This window comes from Centruroides vittatus, unplaced genomic scaffold (assembly GCF_030686945.1).
Source record: "Centruroides vittatus isolate TY-2023 unplaced genomic scaffold, ASM3068694v2 contig_1832, whole genome shotgun sequence".
NCBI classification, from domain to species: domain Eukaryota; kingdom Metazoa; phylum Arthropoda; class Arachnida; order Scorpiones; family Buthidae; genus Centruroides; species Centruroides vittatus.
In genome coordinates this window covers 1,279,869-1,305,705 of record NW_027121128.1, presented here as the reverse complement: position 1 = coordinate 1,305,705, position 25,837 = coordinate 1,279,869, and the positions used below count along the sequence as shown (strand labels likewise).

Sequence of the window (25,837 nt, the reverse complement as noted above, 5' to 3'; positions counted from 1 at the left end):
AGCAAATGTTACATCTATTGCTACTGGTAATCATATGTTTATTACAAAAATATATAATCTTGTTTGATATGAAATGAATAAAGTATATTAGTTCATTATATTATTTGAAAGCAGAATAATTGATATAATTAGCGATAATTTCACAACGAATACACATACATGTATAAATGTTATATCAAATTGTACAGAACAATATTCTACGTCATTCTGGCTCAGTGACAATAAGAATGAAGTAGCCAGACAATGTTAATTTTGACAAAAAGTAACAAATTTTCAAGTTTGAATGTCAGTTATCATATGATATTTTTTTTTTCTTATAAATTATCCAAACAACTTTATTGAAAAATGTAGTATTTAAAACTAAATATATTGATAAATATATGTGATTTTTTTCATATGAATAAAATAATTTAATTTTTGGTAAATTTTTAAAATAATATTGCCTGATTCACCTATTTTGCCCTTGGCCGTTTTACAAAATAAGGGGGCGTGGCAAACGGCAGGCTAAGGGTTAATTCTTCCCCTATCAAAAATTGCATGTGATAACTTTCCTGAATGTCCATATTCTTATTTTTAATATATTTTAATTTTTCACTTAAAAATATTTATTGCAATATATTTAAACAAACCAATTAGTAATTCATTACGTAATGCTTCTAGCCCTTCAAATATTATTTTATTGATATTAGTCTATTGTGACATAATCTATTAATAGGATTTATTATACTGATTCTACTTGAGGATGAAATTAGAGAGATTGAATTAGTCTATTGGTTCAAAAATAAATAAATAAACTTTCTTTATTTGCACCTGAAAGTTTCTTCTTTTGAACCAATAGACTTATTCAATCACTCTAATTTAATCCACATGTTAAATCAGTATAATAAATCCTATTAATAGACTATAGACGCAACAGACTAATATTGATGACGATAATAAAATCAGAGTTATAATCCATTAGTTGTTTTAATAATGATAAAAGAATTAGTAGATTATGTTTATATTTCTGATTATACAAAAATGCTTCAAAAAATTTAAATAAGCTTATTTAATTAACACAAATGAATTTGAACAAGTTGAAACTCAGGCTTCACCAATGTTTGTTAACATGAATTACTGATGTGAAATCAATGGTCTTTGTAACTGAACACACCAAATTTTAAAAAAAATTTTTTTGAAACATTGTGAACAACAGATATATCCTTAACAGAATTATTAGATACTTACTACAGTTTGATTGTTTTGAGCTACATTAGTATCAGCAGCAACCTGTTTCACTTTTGAAACTTTTTGACTGGCTGCTGGTTTTCGAATTACAGGTGTCTGAGATTTATTTTCATCTGTTTTTTCACAGCTTTTAGCACGAATGTGCTTTGCATTCGGAGTAATAGCTATAAGAACATTAAATATAAATTAAAATTAAATACATATCAAAATAATTAATATGTAATTTATAATATAAAATAATACAATATGCAATTGATGAATTTAAAATACTTCAGATATTTCATAAGAAAAAGTATGTAATCCAAACTTATTATTTTTTTATTATATATTTTTTGTCAACATGGACATTAATTATTAATAGGACAACGTTGACAAAAATATATAAGAAAATAAAGGACAGTAAGGCAATAATAAGTAAGCAAACTTATTATTATTTATAACATTTCTTCTAAATAACGAAAATTTACCTTTTCTTTCTATACTTCGTCCTTTTCGATTTTGTTGCTGATCCACATTTGGCAAAAGAACAGAAGGAACACCTCCAATACTTACTGGTCGCTGTCGTTTTGGACCAGTTCTCATTTTTACACTTGTTACTGACGCTTGGCTAGATGCTACCGATTGTTCTGAAGTTGCAGACATTGAGCTACGTGGTCGAGAAGGTACGTCTTTTGTTGATGCTGCTACCAATTTATAAAAAAATTATTTATTATATTACATAGACAATATCAAAAATTTTACAATTACATCACAAGCATGTTATATTTACTATGTCAGATATATAATCACCATTAGAGAATGTAAGTCTCTATAACTGCTATTACAATTATTATTGATGTTTTACTTATTAAAGTACATTTCTAAATATAAAAACTTAAGATTAAAAAAAATTGAAAAATTTATTTTCTTCAATTGATATAAAACAGACAAAGCCAATTTCATCTATAGTATCCATACCATATACAGCAAATAGCTTGCTTAAACTTCAACAATGGCCCCAAATAAATCAATAAAAATTATTTTAATGGTATATAACAGAATAACATCACAACTCGTTAAAGATCAATTTATATAAAATATATAAATTATACTTATTTATTAGATATTAAATAATTAAGTTATAAGAAAACTTGATATTACAGGAATACAAACAGCCATCTGTTGACGACTAAAATGATCAATCATTTAGAATAATTAAAGTTAGAAATGCATGGAGATACAAATCAAGATTCAAATTCATGTCTTTTACTCATGCATTATAATTTTTAGTGTTTAACATGAAAATACTGAACTCGATAAAAATAAGAAATGATGGAAGAAATTAGATAGATAAGATAATGTTTTAAGATTTATCTCTTAAAACAAATATGAAAAATGAAAATAAGAAGCTAATTTTTCTGTAATGATAGTTTTCATTCAGCTTCATAGTAGCTTTAGAAGAGAAGATATTAATTCATAAATCTGGCATATTATTATTTAATAGCAATAAAAATAATTTGTTTACTTTAGTAAATCTGTGTACATTCCTCTTTTCATAGATATAATTATTTAATGAAAGAAAACAATGCAAACTGAATTGTTTGTATAGTAGGAAAATTTGTGCAAGAAACAGAGCATTAAAAAAATTCCCGTGGAATATGGTCCACAGAACAGTTTTAACTAATAAATTCAAATTTCAAGATGTTTAGTACAAATTAAAGAATAAATGGATTAATAACAAACATAAAATACCCAAAATGCTACAGAAATTTCACATTCAATTATTTCTTAATATATTTTATTTTGATGTACTACAAAGAATAAATTTACTTATTATCAGCTTGTATTATGACTGATAACAGCTATGAAATTTAAAGATAGAGCTACATTCCCAATTAATCATTCACTCTTTATCTGATTAAAATAAAATTAATATAGAAATTTTTCATCATATTTTAAAATTACATTACTTATTAATAAATAATAATTTAAGAAAAAACAAACTGCATTTACAATTACATATATTGATACATTTAGTAATAATTATATACAATAAATATTAATTATAAATTAGAAATAAATCAATCACAAGAAAAATATCACAAGCAAAAAATATTCATGTTAATCACAACGAACATACTCATAAGCAGACAAAATAGTCAAAAACTAAACTAAATGAAGCAACGTTAGAAGAAGAAAAGTTGCTATTTAAGTCCACAATAATATGTTCTATTAATTTAAACAAATCAAAACAGAGCAAACAACAAATAAACAAGCAGTTTACAAAATAATGCTTGCACAGTATGCATCACTTCATTTTTCATTACTGCATTATGAGTTTTCATTTTATCTTTAAATATTTTTTATATAGAAACATGATAAAAATCGAGATTTTTTCCCTTATTGTTAATATTCTATACTATCTGCATACTATGTATTGTACATAGGTAGTACAGAATAGTACTATTAAAAAAACAAGAATTTATTAATACCTTATTAGTTTAACAATTTGCTTACAGTTTAATATTTTATACTGGAAGAATCCATTAAAGATTCAAGATGTTAAATATTTTATTATTGTAATCAGTATTATTATTATTGTTTATAATAAAATATATTATAATATCAGGGCAAGTCAAATGAAAATGAGCCAATTTTATTTATAAACTGTTACCTGTAAGTCAAAAGTAATGATCCTGGTGATTCCATGCTCAGGGAAATCCTTTTGTTTCTGCTTCAGAATACCATGTCTATTTCCTGTCTATGTCAAAGATAAAACTGCTAATTCAAAAATTCACCCTACAATCAAGACCTTTCACCGTGTAACCTTCACGTGTTTGGCAAATTATTAAAGAAGCGCTCAAAGAATTGCAGTTTTGCCTTGGATGCAGAGAGTGTGGTGCAAGAGATAGCCACAAACTTCCTGAAGCAGAAACCAATGGATTTCTATGAGCATAAAATCTGGGCTCATTACAAAGTAGGGTAAATGCCTCAATGCCAGTGGTCATTATTTTTAACCTACAGGTAAAAATTTGCAAATAAATTACATTGGCTCGCTTCTATTTGAATTATCCTAATATGTAGACAACAATACACTATGTAACTATATGTAGAATAATAAATAAGAGAACAAGAATGATAAATGTTAAAGTTTAGGGTTTCCTCATTAAAATTAAATACAAAATGTAAAAGCATATTTTCGTTTTTAGAATCTCCTTTAGTCTAAAATTTCTCATGGTAGTGTATGTAGAGTAAATTACTATTAATATAAAATTGCATATAATGAAAAGATAATTCTTTTTTATATTTGAAGTATATACAACACACTTTGTGTAGTAAGAATAAATTACTCCATGAAAGATTAAAATTTTGAACTTTTATTCTTTAATTAACTGATTAGAGAATGACAGAAACATCTACAGTTATGTAAATTTAGTTTTTTCTAACTTTATATAGATAATTTTTGTTGCTATTAGCTTAATTACATATACATTTGAACAAATCTATGTATTATAAATATTTATTACTGAGTCAGTCATATAAATTTGTTTAAATATATATTAATAATTTATTTTCAAATTTTTCCATCACAAAATACTATATAAATTTTAAAAAATTAATCATATACATCAAATTATGAAAGATGAAAATTAACCTTCTACTTTTAAATTTTTTCTATGTAAATCTATAAAACATATCTAATATGTTTTTATGAGATTTTGCAAAAAACTATTTTAGTATTATATTTTTAATTTTCAAATTACTATTTATTCCAGAATGAAAACATATGCCAGTACCAAAACAAAATGCATATTGTCTGTTATGTATTTTATCATTATGTACTATATTCAATATATATAATGTGCACTTATGTGTAAAGCTATCTACATACAAATGAATACATAACCCAAAGACTTTCCTCCTGCACATATTTGTTGATTTATTTACTACTTTTTTATATTGCTTTTAAATGATAAATTTGATTTCATCAAAACAAATTTATTATAGGATTAGAAGACTTTACATATGCAATTATCAATAGTAGTTTAGCATATATTAACTATAAAATATATTAAAATAGCATAATATTTTCCATTTGTTACCTCTCCAGTTAAAGAAATAATTGTATTGTCAGGACAAAAATGCCTAGCAAATCAAGTTTATAATAACACAAAATATATATTGCCATTGTATTAGCTAAGGAGATAAAATTTTTATCTTACAATATTTTAAAAAATTTCATTACTTAAAAAAATTGGTATGAAATTATTTCTTTATATAATAGAAATAAAATCTTATTGTTATAGATAATTGTTTAGAATTCAAAATATCAGTTTTTTTCTTTTCTTCTCTAATTTAAAATGAAATCTAAACTCACCCAATGCTGTTAGATATGATTTTATGGCTAATTACTAATATATATTTCAAAAATTGATTTTAATATATATATATATATATATATATATATATATATATACAGTAGAGCATTGATTATACGACTCAATTGTGGACTGGGGTTGGTCGGATAACTGAAAAAATGAATAACCGGAAAGTATGAAAAAATACATTATTAGTATAGTATATTAGTATGTCCCATGTAATTAGTATATCGCTATTAACCTACTTCGCGTTGAATTTTCATCGATGTTAATCCTAACAAAGTTTTTTTAAAATAATAATCGTCGCTATTGTATCATTAAAAATTATTTCTTTATTTTGCACAAAATAAATACAAAAATAAAGAAAAAGTAGAAAATTAAACCTCGTTTAAATACTGGCCTCTCTTCATGGTCGAGCCAGTGTTGCCAGCTAAAACATGCAAAAATTTAACAAAAATAATATTAAAGTAGACAAGACATAGCCAAATATTGTAGCGCCACATCACCAGCGGACAATTGAATTTGCCGACTAGAACGCAGTCAGTTAACCGAGGTGACGGTTGATTGGGGGTCGGATAATTGATGCTCTACTGTATTAAGGTTTTTCCAATGGGATCCCGGCTGTTTTTTTAACCTGGGAAATATCCCAAAAAATCCCGCAAATTTCTTAAAAGTTTACTTTTTTCTTTTTTTTGTGTTAAGGTTGAGAAAATTTTGCAAATAGAAAGTATAATTAATTCATAAACTGTCAGAATACATTTGTATTTTTTAATTTTAAGCCTGCTTATTAGTTTTTAAAATTTTTTCTTGTTATGACATCTTAGATTGTCAATAATCAATATGTATTTGTAGCAGAACTCTGAAAATTCTTTACTTGTCAGAAACTGTAATATCTTGAATAATAGTGCCGGTGCTGTCTTAATTTTTAACATGCCCAGTAGCTTCAATAACTGCATTATGCCAGATTGTGCAAATTGGGCAAGGATAGAATCGAGTACAAAGTTTGAAAGTATGAAGTTTTTCTTCATAAACCTGATTATTAAAGCCAAACAAACTGCAGAATTATTGGACTATAAGTTTGATTCCACTATTAAAGCAACCAAGGTAGACAAATCAAGATTACTAGACAGCAAAAGAAGTACTGCAATGCATCTGGAAAATGAACTAGAAATCTTCCAGGCTACAAGTGAAAAAACACATAACGTCAGTCTTCTCTTAAATGTATTAAAGATGATTCCACCCACATCAATTGAATCGAAAAGGGCATTCTCGGTAGCGGGACTTTTCTTTAGTAAAATAAAAATCAGACTGAGAGATCGGAGTATTGACCATCTTTGCTTTTTAAAATCTTATTATAAAAATTTACAATAATATTTTGTATTATGTGTTATTTAAAAAATGAAAATTACCCTCTAACTTAGAAGTTTGATCTAAGTTCATTTTTTTCTTTAAATTTTCAACTCAATTCAAAGGCGTTTTTGTTGTAAACAGTTTCCAACAAACTTTAATAAACTTTTTCTATTTGTGAAAATTTCTATGTAACTCAAAAGTAATTTTTTATACATATTTTACACAGCATTATTATTATTATTATTATTATTTTGGAGATTGCAGGACATATTAATTTACTTAAAAATGAAAAATAATTATATCATTTGATTTTAAGATTTATTTTACATCTTGAAAATAATTAATTATATCCCGGGAAACAGTTCACTTTTTTCCTGAAATCCTGGAACAAGCAAAAGACCGGGAAATGAGAAACCCTAATATATATATATGAGTTAAATTTGATGATAAACAAGTATGAAAGAGTATAAAGATAATTACTTAAATTAACTTAAATACTTGTAATTAAGTAATCAGATTATAAACAAATAAAGAACTAAAAGCAAATTAAACATATTATATAAAACATTATTCAATGATATAAAACTCAAATCTTCAAAACAAAAATTTTACTAGAAATTTTACTACAAATTATTCTAAAGATACACATGCACACAACATAGTGATAATTATTAATGAAAAGCTACAATAATGAAATCTAAAATTTTCCAAACAAATGAGTATAGAATTTCATTTTATTCAAGAATGCAAGAAATATTACTGTTAGAAATACCCTATTTACTTGAATAATCTGTGCATTTTTTTCCAAAAAATTACGTTAAAAAGTTGAAGTATACAGTTTATTCGAAACAAATTTAGTAATGCAACTCATGATGTCCAGGGTGCTTCTAGTTACTAAGCATTCTGCATAATTTGCTAGCAATGTATTTGAATTATTAACTGGATGACTTTGTTTAATTTAATGATCATCTATAGTCAACAGTTATGAGTAAATTATTATTATTAAATGTTTTTGTGCAACTAATTTCATAAAAATGAGTATATATATAAAGTTAAATATATAACTGAGACTAACAGTTACCTTTATATCTACATTACCTATCAGTTTAAGCCAGTGGTGAGGAAACTTTTTGATTGGTGGGACAAATTGCACATCAGTTGTAGCTAGGCAGGCCACAAATATTTTGTGCGCGTGCACGTTATGGACAAAGTGTTTAATCGGGCATCATTCATAATGACCGGGCATTATGAATAATGACCAAAAAGGGTGTGGAGTGTGATAAATATTGATTAATTTATCAAATTGACTGGTCATTATGAATACTGCTACCACGTAGTCGGGCAAAGTGATGATAATAAGTTGAGGAGTGATCATCCGACATACGCTAGCCAATCAGCACTCGCATCTGAGTTGTGCATGCATATTGCGTTTAGTACTGAATTTGGTTGCAACTGTTTGTGCTCTTGACGAATTCCTCCCAGAGGGGAGCTGCCAGCAGGCTGCCGATTGTTTAACGTCACTAGTCATTTATTCTTGAACACACATATCAATAACTAGTATGTATCAATATCTAGTGATGTTAAACAATTGGCGGCTCCCCTCTGGGAGGAATCCGTTGGAAGCACAAACAGTTGCGACCATTGCCATGATAGTGCACATAGATAAAATTTTACCATTTAATTAATATAGTTAATAGTACTTAGTTTTAAAAGATTACATGTTCTTTTTAAAATACTTTGAAATAATTCACAAAAAATAAATATTTCTAAATGAAATAAGTGGAGTTTTAATCAAATTAAAACGTCGCCCAATTTAAAATTCGGTACTAAACGCGATATGCATTCAACGCGATACAATCAGCAACTCAGAGTGCTGATCGGCTAGCGCATGTTGGATGATCGCTCCTCAATGTATTATCATCACATTGCCCGACTAGGTGATAGCAGTATTCATAATGACCAGTCAATTTGATAAATTAATCAATATTTATCACACTGCACACCCTTTTTGGTCATTATTCATAATGCCCGATTAATCACTTTGTCCATAACATATATATAAATGCACTAGAAATTTACTTTTGGTGATTAAATATATATATATATAAGCAAGCCTATTTCTAATATTTATAAGAGACTAGCAGATATGCTCAGTGTTGTGCAGAAAAAAAAGTAAGAATAGCTAAGCAAACATTAAAATGAAAACAATATTAAGTTTGATTATTTTAGCCTACCATTATCATTGTTTATGTTTAAGTGTTAATTAAATTATTACAACAAAAAAGAAAATGTAACAAAACAGAATAAAAACAATAAAATCTACTTTAAAGAAGAAAAAACAAATTGATCTCATTTAAATTCACATAACAAAAATAAAAACAATCAATCAGATTTTGAAGTAAATGGACCAAAGATTCATGCTCAGCACTCTGGAAAACCTACAAGCAGTGGTGATATTCGGCGGGTTCGCACAGGTTCGCCCGAACCCGTTGTTAAAATTTTCAGTTTCCCGAACCTTGTTAAACACACGGAACATTTCTCAGTGGGTTTGTTTTTTTTTTTAAATATATTAAAATATGCGTATTATACTCTGTAATACTACTAAACTAGAGCCTTATACCCCGTTCGTACCGAGCATTTCAATCTAGATTGTGAGCAAGGTCAGGGAGTATGTCTTGGTGCAATCTCTCTCGACCGTTTCAATCGAGGTTTAATCGCGATCGATTCAAGAGTTCTTGAAAGTAGATCCAGTGATAAGAGAGATCCCAGAATGCCACGCGCGCGAGATAATGCAAGATGGCTGTCGAACACGTGTTGGGCTATGGGCAGCGAAAGAAAAAGTATAATGTATCTCGAGAGATGATGACATGTGTGTATTTCAAGAAGCGCGATTTCGCGGTAAAGATTACCCCTGCCCTTAAAAAAAAAAAGGTCGACAGCCCTAAAATATTATCGTCACCTGCCCTTCACCCATGGCTCGTTATGTTCCAAGTATGCCACTGATTGTTAGATATACAGTTGCAAGAAAAGGAATTGTATTTATTTCTATTCAAAACTTCCATTTCATTTATCGGTGATTGTCAGGGAAAAATTTTCTGCTAGCGAACCCCTTGTTAAATATTTTGAATATCACCACTGCCTACAAGTACGTGTTTTATGCTGCTAAGAATTTAATACTTAGATGATACAGAATGCTCTATAAAGTTTAATTGCATTTACTCAAACCATGTTGAAATGTAGAGAGAAACTAATAAACTTCTTTGTATATTAGATGTGTCAAATATGTTCATGGACTATTCATGGATTAGTTTAACATGTGTTACAGACCAGTTTAGGTCCAGTGGCCATAGTTTCGACACTATTGGTTTAAGTTATTGGTCTATTAGCAGTTTTTCATCTTTGAATCAAATTAAACAACATAAAGTAGTCTTACCATCATTTGATTAGTAGTAAATTAATTCATTATAAAATAAATTACCTTCAATTTGTGGTAATATATCTTTATCAGATATACAAATTATTTTTTTCCCCTTTGTATTTTTAACTCTCGCTGTGTGGGCTTGCAAACTGAGCATTGCCATATTGAATGCTACAAAACAACAAATGAAGGTTGCTATGGTAAATAAGTAAAATTTGTTAAATACATCATCAATTAAATTAGTCAAGTTTTTTTTCTTTTTTTAAAATCAGTAACTTAAAAAAGTGCACAGATTAGTTGAGAGCATGGATTATTCAAGTAAATTCAGTAATTGACCTATCCTTGAATAATTTTAAAAAGAAAGAAACTTTGACAATAAATCCTTTTATTTCTTTCAATATCATATTTTCATAGTTACTTTATTTTTCAACTCTACCATATTCACACTGAAAATATGTTTATATCCATCATGTGTTCAGTCAAGTCCACAATGGAGCAGTCAAACTCATGATGAGCACAGATAATAACTGATTCAGATATGTTAAGCTTATTTCTGAACTGTTCCATACTCAAATCTCAAAGAAGTAGATCATTATCTTTATGCCTCAGTCATCTGACAATCTTGTAGTTTTGTTTACTTATATCTACTTTTTCAACAGAACTGACATTGAAAAATCCTTTATTACTGATGTTTCATAAAGTGTAAAAAGGCAATTAAGTTTTTGGTAATTTAAAAATAAATTATTAAACTTTTTCATGTGTATTTTTGGAAAGCATATAAAAATAATAAAATTCAGCAAGTTTTCACTTAACATTGCAGATAGGTTGTTGGAAACTGCAATGTTAACAAAACAATGTATAATAAAATCAATTTTACTATAGTTAAATGATATAAGTAAGACATAATTCAGTTATTACTATTCTAATCAGATTGTGTTTGCAACCTCTAGCATTTATTTTCCACTGCATTGAATCAATTTTACTATTTATAATAAAGAAAATTCAATAATAATAATAATTGTAAATGATTACAAATGTACTTGTATGAGGCACAATTAATTAATAAATAAGGTTAATAGCACCGTTGACTTGAACTTTTACCTTCACACTATTCTAAGTTAATAGTTGTGATAAACTAATTTATCAAACTGTCAAGATATTGTTTAACATTAACTTGATATATTAAAATGGATAAATTAAATATTTATGAAACATTTTATAATTTATTTTTCATAATATCTGTAAATTCACACGTAAATAAATTGTAACCATGATACGACTGAAAAAAATTAAACACACCGATGAATAAAACGAAGTGAATTCATTGTGTAATATGATTTGTTCTAAAATAATGCATCCTGTGCATAGGTACATTTACATTATTTAACAATATAGCAATTATCAAACACCACAAAAGGGAAAGTGAGCAAAACCACAAAGCCCATGCAACAGCATACCTGACAGCAATAGCCGTTCAGAATCAGACCCAGTAGTCTTGTTCATCACCGAGGAACCTTGTCTTTTCTGGCTAAAACTTGTAAGAGGTTCAGTTCTCAGGCGAGAGGTTCTAGTGGCACGGGTTGTGATGGCTGATTGTCTCATGCTTTGATTAGGAGGCTTATTAGTAAGGGTAGGAGAGGCTAAATTAGTGCGGGAAGGTCGAGATAAAGCAGACTGAGATTTACTAGCAAGCTGGGAATGAACAGCCAAATGTGTCATGCTTTTAGACATCCCGCTACCAAGTGCATTACTGTTATTATTAGGATATTGCTTATTAGAATGAATTGAAAGAAAATGATTGGAAATGTTATGCATGCTTTTGCTCATACTTGGTGGAGTTGTGCGAGGGCCATCAACAGGAATTAAGCTGTTTATACCCGTGGCACTCTCTTTGGAGGCCTCGACGTATCGGCGACGTGGTTGTGCTAGTTGATCAAGTCGCGTCATGCTCACAGCACGTTTTCCATGATTACCTGGAGAACGACTACGAGAGATGATTTGATCCCTAGGCATTACTGGCATTAAATCAGTTTTCCTTCTTGCTCTAGAAGTTGATGACAATGATATCATACTACGAGACATGGGATCATCTCCTGATAATATAGAATAAAAAAGAAAAATGTTTATAAATTAATTTATTAAATTATAAAAATACTACACAACATATAAATGTATTTATCAAACTTTTGTTAAATTAAATTTATTATACAAATTTAAATCTTTTAAAGATCATTTAATAAATTATTCATTTTACTAACAAATGTTTTCAACAATATTTAAATTTTATATATGTTATTATATATCTTTTTAAATAAAAAACTTTATATAAACATTGCATCCTATATATAATAAATTAAAATAAATCATATTAATAAAATTCTAGATAATGTTCATTTATTTGCACATGCTGGAGAAATGAACAAGTCTATGAAATATACCCACATTTAAAGATAAAGTAAAATCCCTCATGCCAGGTGAACATATGTAAAATTTATTTCCATGCTGTTTCCATTCCCAATAACATTGTTATTCAAAGGGTTAGTAATATTGTATAACCAACTAAATGAAAATTATGAGAAGCATTTGTTAAAATATTAACAGCAGAGAATTATTCAAATCCTAACATGCTATTGCACTTTTAAAGCTTTCTTTGTTTAAAATAAATAAGTTTAAAAGTTATCAGTCAGTTAAAAAATCATTAATTCTGGCTAATGCCATGCACGAGTTTATATATTAGCTAGAAATCACCATTAAATCAATCTATAAAATTTATTTATTTCCTCAATTAAAACTGTAGACTTTTGATGATAACAGTCAAATGGCAATAAAAGTGAAGCATACAATTAAAGTATCATTTACAAATTTATCATCATTCGAAAAACAAAAACCTATGCAAGAAAAAGTTTTAAAACGTAACTAAAAGAATAGAAATATTTTTTTTTTATTTCAATAGAATGACTTTGTAAATAATAAAAACTTATTCAAATACTTTCTAATGAGTGGCTTCTAAACAATGAATATTTTTAATGTAATATAAATTAATTTTCTGTTGTGAAGATAATTAGTGAAATTAAATGTGTAGTACACAGCAATAAATTTTCGAAAAGTATTATTTAAATAATTAAGGTATGAGGTAATTGTTTCTACAAGACCACTTAACTAATGAGAGAGAACAAACTAAACATTTTAATATTAAGTTAACAGAAATCTACAAGAAAATGGTTTACAGAACATTTTTATTCATTAAATATACTACCATTTACCTATTTCGTTTTTCTTGTTTGTTATAATTTAGTTTATTAAAAAATCTATGGCAATAAAATTATAATTTATCTTTAATAATGTCAGAAAAACATACAGTCAATCCCTGAATTATGAGCATTTATACTTATGACGCCAAAACTAGTATATTAAGAAAATTATTTTTGAGTTCAAAGAATTGGATGCATTCACTAATGGCACAGTACAACAATTAAATATTAAATAAAATACTGTAATAGGAAATACTCTATACAGGGTGTACAGGAAAGTCCCTTTAACTGGAAAATTCTTGCGAACAGAGAGAGCTACAGCTATGCAAGTGAGGTAACAGTATAGTATAGTAAAGTGACTATGCCTGACCTAAGGCAAATGACAACAGTGCCCCTAGTTGCAAAATTTGGAAGATAGGCAGTGCAAAACAAAAACAGATAGAGCAAACTTCCCAATTAGAAAGTTTTAGAGCATCAATTAATTAGTACAAAACGACATGTGGTTCACACGAATAAGATAAATTATCGCCTGTATACCCAAAAGTGTCCAAAAGCGATGCACGCCATTTTGTGTGACGTTTGAAAGGAATAGCCATAGGTATGAAGAAATACGCACAATTTATTGCATAAAGATACATACTTATGTCAATACAGTTTGATAACATCACACAAAAAACAATGAAAAGGCAAACTGTCACACAGTGATAACAAGTTAATGTTGAGTATGTTCAAAAACTTGTTATCACTGTGTGACAGTTTGCCTTTCCATTGTTTTTTGTGTGATGTTTGATGTTATCAAACTTTATTGACATAAGTACATATCTTATACAATAAATTGTGCGTATTTCTTCATACCTATGGCTATTCCTTTCAAACGTCACACAAAACGGCGTGCATCGCTTTTGGACACTTTTGGGTATACAGGCGATAATTTATCTTATCCGTGTGAACCACATGTCGTTTTGTACTAATTAATTGATGCTCTAAAACTTTCTAATTGGGAAGTTTGCTCTATATGTTTTTGTTTTGCACTGCCTATCTTCCAAATTTTGCAACTAGGGGCACTGTTGTCATTTGCCTTAGGTCAGGCATAGTCACTTTACTATACTATACCGTTACCTCACTTACATAGCTGTAGCTCTCTCCGTTTGCAAGAATTTTCTGGTTAAAGGGACTTTCCTATGCACCCTGTATATAACATAACTCAGGTTTGTGTCATTAGAACACCAAAAGTAAAACAAAACAAACTTTCTATAGAGCTACTCAGTCTAAGATGATTATTATTATTATTATCAAATTTAGATTAGAATGTGTATTAATAATAAATTAAATAAATAGAAATAAATTCCATATGAAGATTGCAATACTCACTCGGTGTGCTTTTTGATTCTTTTGAATACAGTTGAGTATCTTTGTATCCACAAATCTATATTTTAATTGTCTCTCAATCTTTTTGGTCAGCAAAAGCACTTTAAATTTGTTCAGACCTATATATGTTGCATTTCATTTTCAATGACTCAATGTGGGAATGACTCAAAAATCAAAAACGAGAAAATTAACTTCTGATAGAGCACGCAACATGTCAAAACTGCAAAATTCACTATAAACTTTTGATAGTATTTTTGGAGGAAAATATCAGCAGCAGTTACTATGGCAAATTAAAAGTCGAGGTTAAGGTCAAGCTCGTTTGATTCATGAATTCTTTTTACTTTATTTCTTGATTTTAATACATTTGATGCAACTTTCAGCATAAATTTCAAATTAATAACAGACATTCACATACCATAACAGCTGCTGATCTTAGTAATCCATTGTTTTTGAATCCTTTTTGCCCAACAAAACTGTTCGTATAGCAAACAAGATTGTTTCCTAGTCCATATTTAATTAAAATATTAAATGTTGGTTTGCAGTACAATACACCTAAATATCTCAGTTATATTGTATTTTTATATGTATGTATAGTAATTGCTTTCAATATATACAGTAAGACCCTGCTTTATGCGGGGGATGCATTCTTAGACGACAAAGCGCTAAGCAAAACAGCATTAAACAAGACCATTTTAACAGAGTGACTAGGGATAGGGGAACACACAGCCAGAAAATAAGCAAATTTTACTATAATTTTAAGTTATTTTTATATAAATTTTTGCATAATAATATATGTTAAATAACACACAAACATATGCGCACAGAAATGTAAAGTTAATTTTTTGTGAAGAAGGTCCTGGCTCTTCTTAAATTCGTTTTTTTGCGATGAAGTCACGTAGTTTCATTGGTCACTTTTTTCCTTAAGCAAATGTCGGTAACAGAAGATCGTATCCAAAATGACTGGTTTTGCTTTGGCATCCTATAAAAATCTGGATCATTTGTACAATTTGATCACTTCTTCCACACTCCATTCATGCATTTCTCAGTTAATTCTTGCCAAGCAAAGTCGATATTTCTTATGGCATCCATAATGTTATATTTTTTCCAAAATTGCACAAAACAAACATAGATTTAAGGGAAGTACAACGCTACGACAAATTGCCACCTTTGCTGATTGGTTTGTGTTTGGGAATAATTGTATTATATACTGTTGCAGAGACAAACGGCAACCAGTCGTTAGGAACACAAAGTGGTGTTTATTCACTCAGAGAATGTACAACTGCTGCAGCTTGCAGTGCTGGAACAATAATCGCCCTCAACCTGAGAGCTCGCGATTATATACTGTGAGGACATGGTTAGAATATGTAAATGATAACAAATTACATGTGTTCTCAGATCGAGAGACAAAAAAAAATCATCAAAGGGGTTCGAAACGAGAACCTCCTTCTGACAGGCAAAGACGCTAACCTCTGCACCATGAATGACAATGAAATACCATGTTAATTTGAATCAGCATAAATTTTGAGCATTTTTTAGGCATCAAGCAGACCGCATTATATTGAATCAGCATTAAGCGAGGTCTTACTGTGTATACATAATTCCATTTTCCCATCTTTGTCAAGTCTAATTTGATTCATCTCCATTATTGATGGCTGCTAAAGCAAGAATACTTTGTTGTATGTTTGTAAGAATACTTACAATAATCAAAATTTTTATGGCTATGTCAAATGCAAAATACAGTTCATTTGTAATTTTCAGTAACTGAAAATACAAAATAAATTATTGTAATCACTTAATCAAATTGGTATTTTCACAATTTGTTATAAACTGTTGTGGTTTGGTTCGCCTATAAGTGCAAGAATGATTTAAGGATTGAAAATAAGCATTTTTTAGAAATATTTATTTATATTTCCTTTATTTAGAAAATGCCTCATTTTTATTAACAAAAAATCTGCTCTAATTTTAGATTTATATATTAACTATTTGTTTTTAATTAAGAACTGATAGATACAAGCAAAATAAATTTTTGTTCTTGGATTTGCAGTTTTATAATTTTAAGATAGCACTGCATAGTAGAGCTTGTGACCATAGTTTTCATCGCAAAAACGTGAACGTAGTGCATTCAGCGCCGCCTTCCTGTAAGCCTAGAAGTTTGACGATGGCATTTGGAACATCGAGCATGATTCCACTGACGTTCCAAACACCATTGTCAAACTTTAGGCTTACAGGAAGGTGGCGCTGAATGCCCTACATTCATGTTTTTGTGATGAAAACATCGGCTGCAACCTTTCTGTTAACTTGTTTCTCTGAACTTCTGCAAGTTTATCATTATGATAAAATTTAATTATTCTAAAAACTAGTTTGAATGTGTAGTAGTTTATTTTGAAATCATTATAATCATCATACATATACATAAATAAAAAAATCCGGGATGATAATCAATACTAATACTGTATTTACAAACTTAAAATAATTTACATTAGTTTATGTCTGAGTAAACACTCAATGTATCTTCGTATCATCCTAGATTTTTTTTAATCAACTGTGTTTTTTTAAACTGTGTATATCACCACTAGAAAGACCTGGTTTTAATGAGCTTCGCATATTGAGGTAAAGGAGAACCTCAACATTAAAGTCAACTCTGTTGTGTGAATTTCTTGTGTTGCTGAGTAATGTGGAAGAGGATAAAATATGAAGACACTTTTGTTTTATGTTTGAGTGTTCTAAATTTGTGAATTTTTAATTATCATATGTATGTTTATTATGAAAAATGCTTGCTGATAAGTATAGCAAAACATACGATAACAGTAATCCATCATAGCTTGTGAGCACTAAGATTGGCTTTACTTTACCACTAGGCTTATTACACCACCACAGGACATCAAATTAGACTTAGAAAAACACTATTTTATTTTCAGAATGCATTTCGGACATGGAGTCCCTTTTATGTAAAAACTTTTTGTTTTATCTCGTGTTTAATCTTTTAATGTTTAAGGCTCAAAACATCAAATCTACATGTTAAATCAAAAAGCTGATGAGGGACTCCACATCCGAAATGCATTCTGAAAATAAAATAGTGTTTTTCTAAGTCTAATTTGATGTCCTGTGGTGGTGTAATAAGTCTAGCAGTAAAGTAAAGCCAATCTTAGTGCTCACAAGCTATTAAGAAGACTAGACAAGAAACATACCATAGTAATCCATCATTCATACTATTCTTGCAAATACTTTATAGTAATCTGCATAATGCAGAATGTGCATTATAATTACTAAGAGCATAATAAAGTGACTAAAAATCATTGAAATACCATTTGTAAATTATTCTAAATATTGCAGACAATATTTTATATTTTGTAATATTGAAAATTATCAAATAAGTATCATCAATTTAATTTTTAATTTACTTTTCATTTTATATATATATATATAATTAAAGTAATTATTTTTACAATGACATTATGTAAACTGATCATTCATATTATAAATCATACAAGATTTTAAAAATATATTTGTTCATCTATATCCAGCAAAAATATTTAAAAATATAATTATATCAGTAAGTTACTAAATTGAAGATTTAATAATATATCTTATTATTTCTAGATTTTTTTAACATATCTGTACACAATTATAAGATCAATTTTAATCCATAATAAAAAAAACTCAAAATCAAAAAATAAAACTAAATAATTATGAATCACACACACACACACACACACACAGATCTTCCAAAAAGAATGCTATACTTTAAATTACTGTAGTTATGATAATTATTAGTTGTACACCAATCGATAGAGTAATTGGTCAGATTTTCATCTCCCATCTGCCTTCAAATGTTGTTGTCTATTGCCTCTAGGAAGTGCTGTAAACAAAAATGGCATCTCTGCAAAAGAGAAGGCATTTGTGTTCTGCAGTTTGCAAAGATAGAATCATTGTGCAGCATGTGCTTTAAACACAATTTTAAAGTAATTCATCATGTAAGACCAACATTCTTCAGTGGTATTAACAGTTCCAGGAGAAAAGATGCATTTGTAAGGAGAAAAGTCCAGACAACCAAGAACATCAGAGAAAAATGAGAATAAAATTGCAAGCCGACATTTCATCTTGTGTACTGTCGATATCACCAAAGAATGCTTGTCTTTCATGATGCATCATTTTGAAATTGTCTGTAAAATTCATGTTGTACGATGATGACTGACTCTAACTTGCAAACTGAAGAACACAAAATGCTCTCTCTGTTGTGGAGTCACCATTTTTGTTTACAGCACTTCCTAGAGGCAATAGATAACATTTGAAGGCAGATGGGAGATAAAAATCTGACAATCTATCAATTGGTGTTTATTGCATACTTATCAACTAAAAATTAATATAATTACAGTAATTTAAAATTGTAGCTTTCTTTTTGAAAGACCATGTACATAAATATACTGTATTTCCTTGATAAAACTCTGATTCAGATAAACCCTGATCTCAAACTCCAGCCATGCTATACACTTTGAAGTACAGCGCTATATAGTATAAAGTAGTTTAGAGTGACAGATAAATTTAATTAAAATTCTACCTCTTCAAATTTGTCTACAGTTGAATGCATTTTCTATACCAAAGTTGATATTTTTGGAAATAAATACTGTTGAATATTGAGAATGGGAAAGTCATGATTGAGTTCATAAGTTGAGAGCTTATTAGCCAAAGGATAGTTAGGAAAACCCAAATTGGAGATGATGAGTTTGAATCAGAAGATGGTAGTCAAGATCTTGATTATGACGGCCACATCAAAACAGACTCAAATGACAATGTAACAACTGAATTGTAAGACAATGAATTGATTGCTTTTTAAACTGTAGGTCTTTATGTATAAAAATGACAATCTTATTTACCTTTTATACATATTTACATTGTGTGTATACTATATTTCTTTGAGTGAATCCAGAGGGGTTTTTGAGGTCAGGATTTATTACTTGTACATTTCTTTGAAAATTTTATCCACTCATCTCCTGTTAGAAGGTAAGAAATCCTGACCTCAAAAATTCCTCTGGGCTCAATCAAAGAAATATAGTATACACACAATGTAAATATGTATATAAGGTAAATAAGACTGCTCATTTTTATACATAAAAGACCTACATTTTAAAAAGCAATCCAATTTAAACATGAAAAAAGAAATTGAAGTTTCTTCTGGAATATTAACAAATTTTGACATGCAAAATAAAAAAAACTAGTCATAAAAAGAAAGAACATTTCTGTTTTAGGAGGGTGTCACAATCTTCCTGCTAATTTATGGCTGGATTCATTTGGAACAACATGAGACAAATGTAAAAATAGAAAAATAATGAATAATTTTAAAATTTATTGTCCTTTGCTAGTCTAAGCCTAATAAAATTCAATTTTGGGAAAAACTGAACAATTAAAGTATTTATCAATTCAAAGAATGATATGTGAATTTTATATATTATTTGAATAGAATTCACTTGATACAGTCAGGAATGATACAGGTCAATGAAAATCATACAAAATATTTAAAAAATACTATAATATGGATTCTTTTATATTTTCCATATATAATTTATTTAAAGTTATGTTATGTAAGTTACTAAATATTATTATTTTTTGATAAATACATAATAAAAAAACTTAGAGAGTGAGTTTAATAAATTACTCCATTATATGAAGGAATAAAACAATATATTTGCTAATCTTCAGTTTAATTTTAAAATATTCAGAGATTTACAAGCTTGATAAATATCTATAAACAACAATTAATGAAATTTCATCACTGCATATGAATATATATATATATACTAGCATGAAATGATCATGTATAGATTTGATCAAACTTTGAAATTAAAATATATGAAATCAACAAACTGATCAAAGTAATATATTAGTTTTCTCTTTTCATAAATTACTTAAATAAGAATCTTCTTTTAGCTATAAAGAAAAGTGCTACTTAAACATTTTTTTTATTGCTGTGATATTATATTGCTTATATAACAAACTGTCATTAAAGTTCATTTTAACATATTATAGAATTAAAATCTGTTATATTAAAATCACAAAACATTATACATTCCATTTGATGTTGCAAGTCTGCTCAAAAGTCTACAGTAACATGCAGATAATTTGCTTTTTCAAGCTTATTTTAAAACTTAAGATATATGTCAAGCAGAAGACATTTACATATGCCAGAGCAGATCTAATCATGCCATCAGCATATAGCCCTTACTCACCCACTACGGCCCCTGAGCCAATAAGAGAACCTAAACTGTATGGATGACACTGTTTCTTGAGACTCAAGGATAAATCATTGATTTTGGACATTGTGATATAATCTTTATCATCAGAGATTGCATCAGAAAAATTTCTGTTCTTAACTTCAGACTCATTTGTAAGCTGAGCAAATGAATCAGAATTTGTCGCTTGAGTTTGGATAGTATCTTGAATAAATTCCTCTGCGTGGTAGGTATTGTCTTCTGCAAAAAATATGTGATCTTGCATTGCAGAATGAAATTTTAAAACTACTTATAAATTACTCTTATAGTATTTTTTTTTCACTGAGAAAATTTGCTAACATTATTATAAACTTATCTAAAATAAACTACTTAATGGTACAGAATTATTATACAGCAAGAAAACCTAAGCCCATTTTACCTATAATTATTATTACTATTCATCTTTGTTAATTTATTACAAGAAAAATAGTTACACATATATAATCTGGTAGTTTTTTCCTATAATACTAAATTAAAAAAGATAATTGAGTGCATTATTATTTATACATTATTTCAATTCCAAATTCATTTAAGTAAGATTAATGAACTTTGAGTTTGCTCAGTTAAAAATCCATTATCTACAGATTTATAATAACTAATCAACTGCCAATATGCTCTTTATTTATTTTAAATTTAGTATGTGCTTAGTTCACATTAACAAATTAAGTTTCACAAACTGATATTTTTAACAATTGAAATATTTTCAGAACAAAAACAGAAAAATTTTATGTTTAGACACTGAACAGATTTTTAAATTTCAAAACAAATTATTTCACAGAATCCAGTAAACTGATATCATTGTATGGATCTAATCAAATAAACATATTTCAAAAAATTTTTATATTTTCATTTTTTGAAGGAAAATTATATTATTAGAAAACCGATAATTAACTTTTTAATTGGATATTGGCCTTGTTCCTTATTTAGTATTCAATCATATCATTCAATTTTTGGCAATTGTCATTTTTTCCAATTAAATTAGTTTTTATGATATTTTCTTAATTTCAGTATTTTTATATAGTGAATGAAATACATTTCTAACTTTGTTTTTTAAAATCTCTTCAGTCACTTTTTACTTAAATTATTAAACAATTTTTTTTTGTTCTTTAATTTTTCTTACTCTATTTAAAAAAACCAGAAACTCATTTTTCAATCAACTGTCGTTAATTTGCAATACAATTTGTCAACAACCTACAAGCTTATCAACTGAATTCATTTACAGTGTAACCCCAATTTAAAAGCTTACCTCATTCCTGAAAATCTCTCATAAATTGAAATATTTTTATTAGAGACAAATTTTCCCAACAACAACATCAAAGTGCCATGCATAGTAGAGTCAAAATAAAGCAAATTTTTAATATAACAGCATTTTTTTTTTACCTCTTCTGCTGATTTGAATTTGCAACCCTTCAGGAAAACTATCATTTTGTTAAAGACAAAAAGCTGATGAATAAGGAGGCAGTGAAAGTGAAAAACTAGTGGTTTGCCAGATATTTGATAATGTAGAATGGGCTGCAAGATTGTTTTAATAGGTGATACAGTGAAAAAAGTGTGTAACTGCAAAAGATACTTATTTTAAAATATGGGCTGTAAATATTTGTGCTATTAATGCAATAAAAGTTATATTAAGAGTTCAGTTTAATTTTTAATTCTACCACATAAAATATATTTGCCTATCAATCAATGATTCTAAATGAAATCAATATAAAATATAAATAAAACTGAAGATATTGATTAAATAATTCTCTAATATAAAACAAGCTAATAAGAAGAGAGAAATAAAATGCACTTTATCAAATATTTCTTTATTTAATGATAGAAAAACAATAGTTAGTTAAGATAAATAATACACAGAAAAACAAGTAAAATAAAGTAAAATATAACTCTTTTTTAATTAATGAAATTGCAATTACTACTAAAAAAACGAATTGCACTGCACCAAAATCACCACTCAGCAATATTTTTTTTTTTTATTAAAGTTGCAATAAAAGTATAATACTGATGATAAAAATCCCAATCTGCTTATTTTGACATTCAGAGTGAAATTGAATCACAAAACACCCTTCAAGAAAAACAGCAGAATGTTGAACTCCTATGTGATGGAAGTCTCATGCACCACATACCTAGCAATGTCATGATGCCATGCAGCAAGTTCAGACAGGAAAGTAGGAAGTGACGCCGAGAACTGAAGGCGGGTTTCATGCAATGCCATTTAACATTTCCAGATCGGGGATTTTTTATGGAATGACAAAAAATTTGGGAAATTTTTTCAGTGACATTTTTTTTTCCAGTAGACTAAAGCATAAAAATGTTCACATAACAGAACATGGGAAATACTTTTTAAACATTGTGATCAAATGTGTTTTTTGAAATTATTTATTAAAAAATGATTCAAAAACAATTCCTATTTCTAAGTGACAACTTAACACATTACTTTTTCTTTCCAGGCTCCAAACCAATAAGGCTACTGGCACTCGAATTAATTAGTAAGTAAAACTGGTGGCAATAAATAATTTGAAAGGATGAAAAAATTTTAAAACTGACAACTATTTCAAATTTTTCAGAGCAAAACCTGAAAAGATCTATAATGTAGTTTAACTGCAAAGCTTCATCAGAATGAATTGTACTATCCCTAGCTAATGAAGACAGCATGAACAAAATTAATAAAATGGAAACCTATAACTCTTCTGGTTTATAGGTTCTAGTCTCCATTTTATTTATATTTTCATTTGCTAAGGGTAGTAACAATTTATTCTAATCCAGCTGTTCAGTGAAACTACATTACAGAGCTTTCTATTAGTAACTGTAATTTCATTAATTAAAAACAGTTATATTTTATTCTATTTTTTGTTCTTTTGTGTACTTATTGTCTTAAATAACTATTGTTTTCCTATTATTAAATAAAGAAATATTTGATAATGTGCATTTTACTTCTCTCTTCTTATTAGATTCATTGTATTAGATTAAAAGCTAATATCTCCAAAAACCATAATAAATGGGAATTTCAATCTCATGACACTTGTGATTAGAATATTTTGTTCATGTAAATTGAGAAATTAAAACAGCTTGTTGAATCAAATACTTCAAAATCAAGTACTTGTAAAATTGGGGTTACATTGTATTTCAATTATTTTTTTATGCTCGAATGCAATTTCTGAAACTTTCCTGTTGTACAAGTATTTCCATTTTTTTGTCTTATCAGATAAGGTTATTCCCTTAGAAAAAAACTTATGCATTTTGAGATTAAAAAAAATGCTCAAGTTGCATAAGACAAGAAAAACAATTTTAACTAATATACAAATGAAAAAAACACAGCAAAAATTGGGAAATATAAAAGCAAAAATCCCAAAAAACATGTCAACACAAAAATGAAAAAAAAAAAAAAAAAAAAAAAAACAAGCAACCAAGAAAATTTATTTAACTTGGAGTTAAGTACCATAAAGACAAATAAATATATTATAATCTAACAATAATATAATTGTATGTAGCATAAAAACATTTATTTAAGCTATACTTAAATAAAAAAAAAAGTCAGAAAGAAATACAAGCAAAACATGAATATAGTTAAAAAGTAAAATTAAAAAACAAAAAATTTGTTTAAAAACAATAATAGTATATTTTATATAAATAATAATAAGTGACTGAAGAACAGCAAAAATCAAAAAGCCTGAAATGCATTTTGTTTACTTTTCAATCATTGAAAATTAAAAAAAACAAGAAAACATCACAAAACTGAACAAACAGGAAAAAAAAAAACAGTCAAGAAACTAGTGATCATTAACCTTTTTCTAATTAATTATATAATCAATTTGTTTTAATTGAAGAATATAACTGCAATGAATTCAACAAACACTGTTATTATTCAGACAAAATTAAAATTACTATTTGTTTTTAATTGTAAAATGTATTTTGCACCATGTATGTACTGTACAATTTTTAATTAATAGCTTATTAAAGAACAAAGTATATATATTCTGTAAAAACAAGGTTAAAAATAAACATTAAAATCAATAAAATATTTTTTAGTTAGAAATAGAAACAAATTGTTGTTCTAAATTATTATTAAATGGCATTTTAATATCTAATACATAATAGAATCAATGAGGAGAATATTTTTTAAATTAAGCAATACACATTTCAATCATAAATAATTCTTATATAAATGTAAATTATCAAATATGTTAAAAACATTAATTAGTATTTTAAAAAAATTTTTTTTGTGTAATCTTACAAATGAAAATGATACTTAGAATTCAACTAATGTATTTACTATTTTTTTGCAATTTATATAAATCTTACTATAGTTCTTTTACTTTTGTATTTTATATTTTTTTTCAATTCAGTGTTACTTCTGACTAGTTCAAATTTTTTATATTTGTATAACATATACTGATGCAGAAACTGTTTAAAAATGTAAGAATAAATTCTTACATCTGAAATGTATCATTCCATAAATTCTAAATTTTATTATGTTTAAATTAGATTATATTTCATGTAAAATGAAAGTCAAATAAAAACTGAAACAGTTCAGGTAACTGAAGTAACATTTATTCTCGTTGTTGTCAAATTTGCCAACCACAATGAGAACTGATTGAAAAA

General features: G+C 27.7%; 1 protein-coding gene across 16 annotated transcripts in view; it reads right to left on the bottom strand.

Annotated features, from left to right (window-relative positions):
• Positions 1 to 25,837, bottom strand: part of LOC136969954 (ensconsin-like) — a 71,897-nt gene that overhangs the window by 8,043 nt on the left and 38,017 nt on the right. For 6 of the 16 annotated variants that reach the window (XM_067264282.1, XM_067264287.1, XM_067264289.1 and 3 more), the window contains 4 exons: positions 21,197 to 21,439; positions 11,811 to 12,446; positions 1,695 to 1,910; positions 1,228 to 1,391 (listed from right to left, as the gene is read on the bottom strand). In XM_067264282.1, the coding sequence (XP_067120383.1) occupies positions 1,228 to 1,391; positions 1,695 to 1,910; positions 11,811 to 12,446; positions 21,197 to 21,439 (1,259 nt within the window). The remainder of the gene's footprint in view (positions 1 to 1,227; positions 1,392 to 1,694; positions 1,911 to 11,810; positions 12,447 to 21,196; positions 21,440 to 25,837) is intronic. The other 10 variants (XM_067264286.1, XM_067264291.1, XM_067264292.1 and 7 more) reach the window with 10 other exon arrangements.